A 2,510-nucleotide genomic window follows, 5' to 3' on the forward strand; every position below is an offset into this window, starting at 1 on the left:
GATGATGATGGTGATCTCATTTTTAGTTAAATGAGTTACAACAACACCTAATTTCCCTCTGGGATCAATAAAGTATTTTTGAATTTGAATGATGATGATGATGATGATGATAATAATAATAATTTATGATATTTATGATATTTAAAACCAGTTAATATTGACAGATTGGTCCTTTGCTTTGACCAAGTTTAGAATTTTGTCCTGCTTGTGTAACTGAGTTTGACACTCAGCAAACTGTTTGTTTTATTTTTCTGCATAAAATCACGACCAATCAGAAGGAGGCGGGCCCCAAACCAACACTTGAAAAGGTAACCATGGTAACATCCTCCTACACATGTTAAAAACAGCACATGCTGTAGAAAAACCAGCTTCATCCCTTTAACCAGACCTTTCTCTGGTCCGTTCAGCATGTTCTGTCTCCAGTTGTTTGTGGACCGGCTCAGTTCTGTGTGTCTCCACAGAAACCCGGTCTGCTGCAGAGGATCTGCCGCCTGGTTCTGTTCCTGTGGCTCCTCCTCCTCGCTCTGCTGCTCCTCCTCTTCCTGCTGCCGCTCATGGATGAAGGAAGCAGCTGCTCGCTCTCCAACAACTTCGCCCGATCCTTCAGCGTCATGCTGCGCTACGACGGGCCTCCCCCCACATGAAGAGCCAGAACCAGAACCAGRACCWGRACCWGGACCTGGACCTGGTGTCTCTGAGCAGGTTCTCAGCTTGTTTTCGTCTCAGACGTCCTCCTGTTTGTACCAAACAAACTGACCCTGAGTCAAACTGCTGCAGCTAAACTGTGACTCAGACAGGCCACGCCCCCTCAGCTCACCTGGCTGCAGGTGATCACCTGAGGTTCTGCTCATCAAGCTGCWGTCAGTTTATCAAAGTAAATAATTTCTGTATTATCTGCTTCAAAAAAACAGCTGAACCTGTTTATTTATATTTATTTTATGTCTCAACAGGTTATTTTTTAATAAAATAGAAAACTGTGGGATTAATATTATAATCTGAAATCATAAATCAAGACTGTTTGAAATGTTMACTCCTTAACTGAGTCTAGTGGGAAATAGACCATAATGCATTGCAGCCTGACACGGCAGGCTAATGGAGGCTAACGCTAACATCAGACTCTGTGAAAAAGACATTAATTATTTAAACATCTCTAAAATTAGAAAATATAAATCCAACAGATCTGTTTTTTYTTCACAGCTGACTGATGACTCAGCAGATAATCATGAAGGACGCTGCGTTCAGGTGGTGTTGGGAGTAAATGAGTGAACATTTCACAGTTTCTGGTTTAATGATAAACGTCCAGAATTCAGTTTGTTTCTGTCAGTGTTTGGTTTCTGTTCTTCTGTCTCTGCAGCAGTAAAATAAACATCATCATGAAGACATTTCAGAGTTTCTGTATCATGAATGAATCTTTGAGTTCAGGACTGGTTATGTTGAAKTTAAACTGAGTCAGTGTGGTGGTACAAGTCCATAACTTCTACTCTGAGTTTTACCTGAGAAGGTGAGCTCTGGTGTCAGTTTGAACCAGAAATGAAGCTGCAGACGTGTTAACGGTTACTGAGCAGGATCAACGTTTCTGTTTCTCAGTTTCACTTATTAAATATTCTGATCCAGGATCAGCTGTTSACTGATTTCTAACAGATTTGTGGAAACTGAGTCATCATTTAAATTATTTTTAACTAATGCTGATTCTGCTCAACTTCGCCTTTAGCTACTTAGTCACTTAATTTTTATTTTATTTGTAATTGACTTTTTTTTAGTTTTAGTTTTTCCTTCTATTTCCTTATTTTTTCTATATGATTACATTGAGATGTATTATATGGTTGTTATGTAATTATATTGCTTTTATATCCCTGATAGTGGTGGGCACAGTTCCCCTAAAGCACTAATAGGGGAACTAATTTCCTGATTAGTGTTTTAGGGCTTTTGCTATTTTTTGAAAACATTAGTGGATTAGTATTTGCTAAATTCATGGGTTAAATTTAGAAGCACTAACTGAGGTCTTTGAATGTTGTTGATCAACGTTATTTTCCACAGCTGAGGGTGAAAGCTGTCTACAAGTTCACGTGTGAAACTGAAGGCCTGCGGACCAAATGTGGCCTCCCGTTTGGCCCAYCAAGGGCAGTAAGTGACACCATTCTGCACACAGTAAATATTGTCTCATGGTGACTCAGAAGAATGTTTCATGTGTCAACTGGATTATTTTAGTGCTTTAGAATTAGGTTTTGCTAAAATTTTCCAGTGTGTTAGTGCTTTAGAATTAGAGGACCTAAATATTTGAGTTAGTGCTTTAGGGTTAATGCAACTAATATTTAGATTAGTGCTGCCCAACACTGCCCTGATTGTGTTACTTGTTTATTTATTCATGTTCTGACTCCATGTTTCAATAAAGTTGGGGGGAAAAAAAGTTTAACTTGAGCTGCGGTTCCTCTTCTCTCCACTAGAGGGCAGCATCAGACTCTGTTGTCACTACAACCCTTTATGAAGTCAACAGAAGCTGAATTATATAT

The 2,510-nt window shown here is 39.3% G+C and overlaps 1 protein-coding gene across 1 annotated transcript; it reads left to right on the forward strand.

Annotated features, from left to right (window-relative positions):
* Nucleotides 1-275: 275 nt before the first annotated feature.
* LOC106519967 (nesprin-3) lies at nucleotides 276-1,378 on the forward strand (the record flags this gene model as incomplete). Its single annotated transcript, XM_014011846.1, is given in 2 exon segments — nucleotides 276-308; nucleotides 462-1,378. Coding segments are annotated over 2 exon segments (216 nt in total), but the record flags the coding sequence as incomplete, so codon positions are not given.
* Nucleotides 1,379-2,510: the final 1,132 nt, after the last annotated feature.

Source organism: Austrofundulus limnaeus, unplaced genomic scaffold (genome assembly GCF_001266775.1).
Source record: "Austrofundulus limnaeus strain Quisiro unplaced genomic scaffold, Austrofundulus_limnaeus-1.0 Scaffold85, whole genome shotgun sequence".
Classification (NCBI taxonomy): Eukaryota; Metazoa; Chordata; class Actinopteri; order Cyprinodontiformes; family Rivulidae; genus Austrofundulus; species Austrofundulus limnaeus.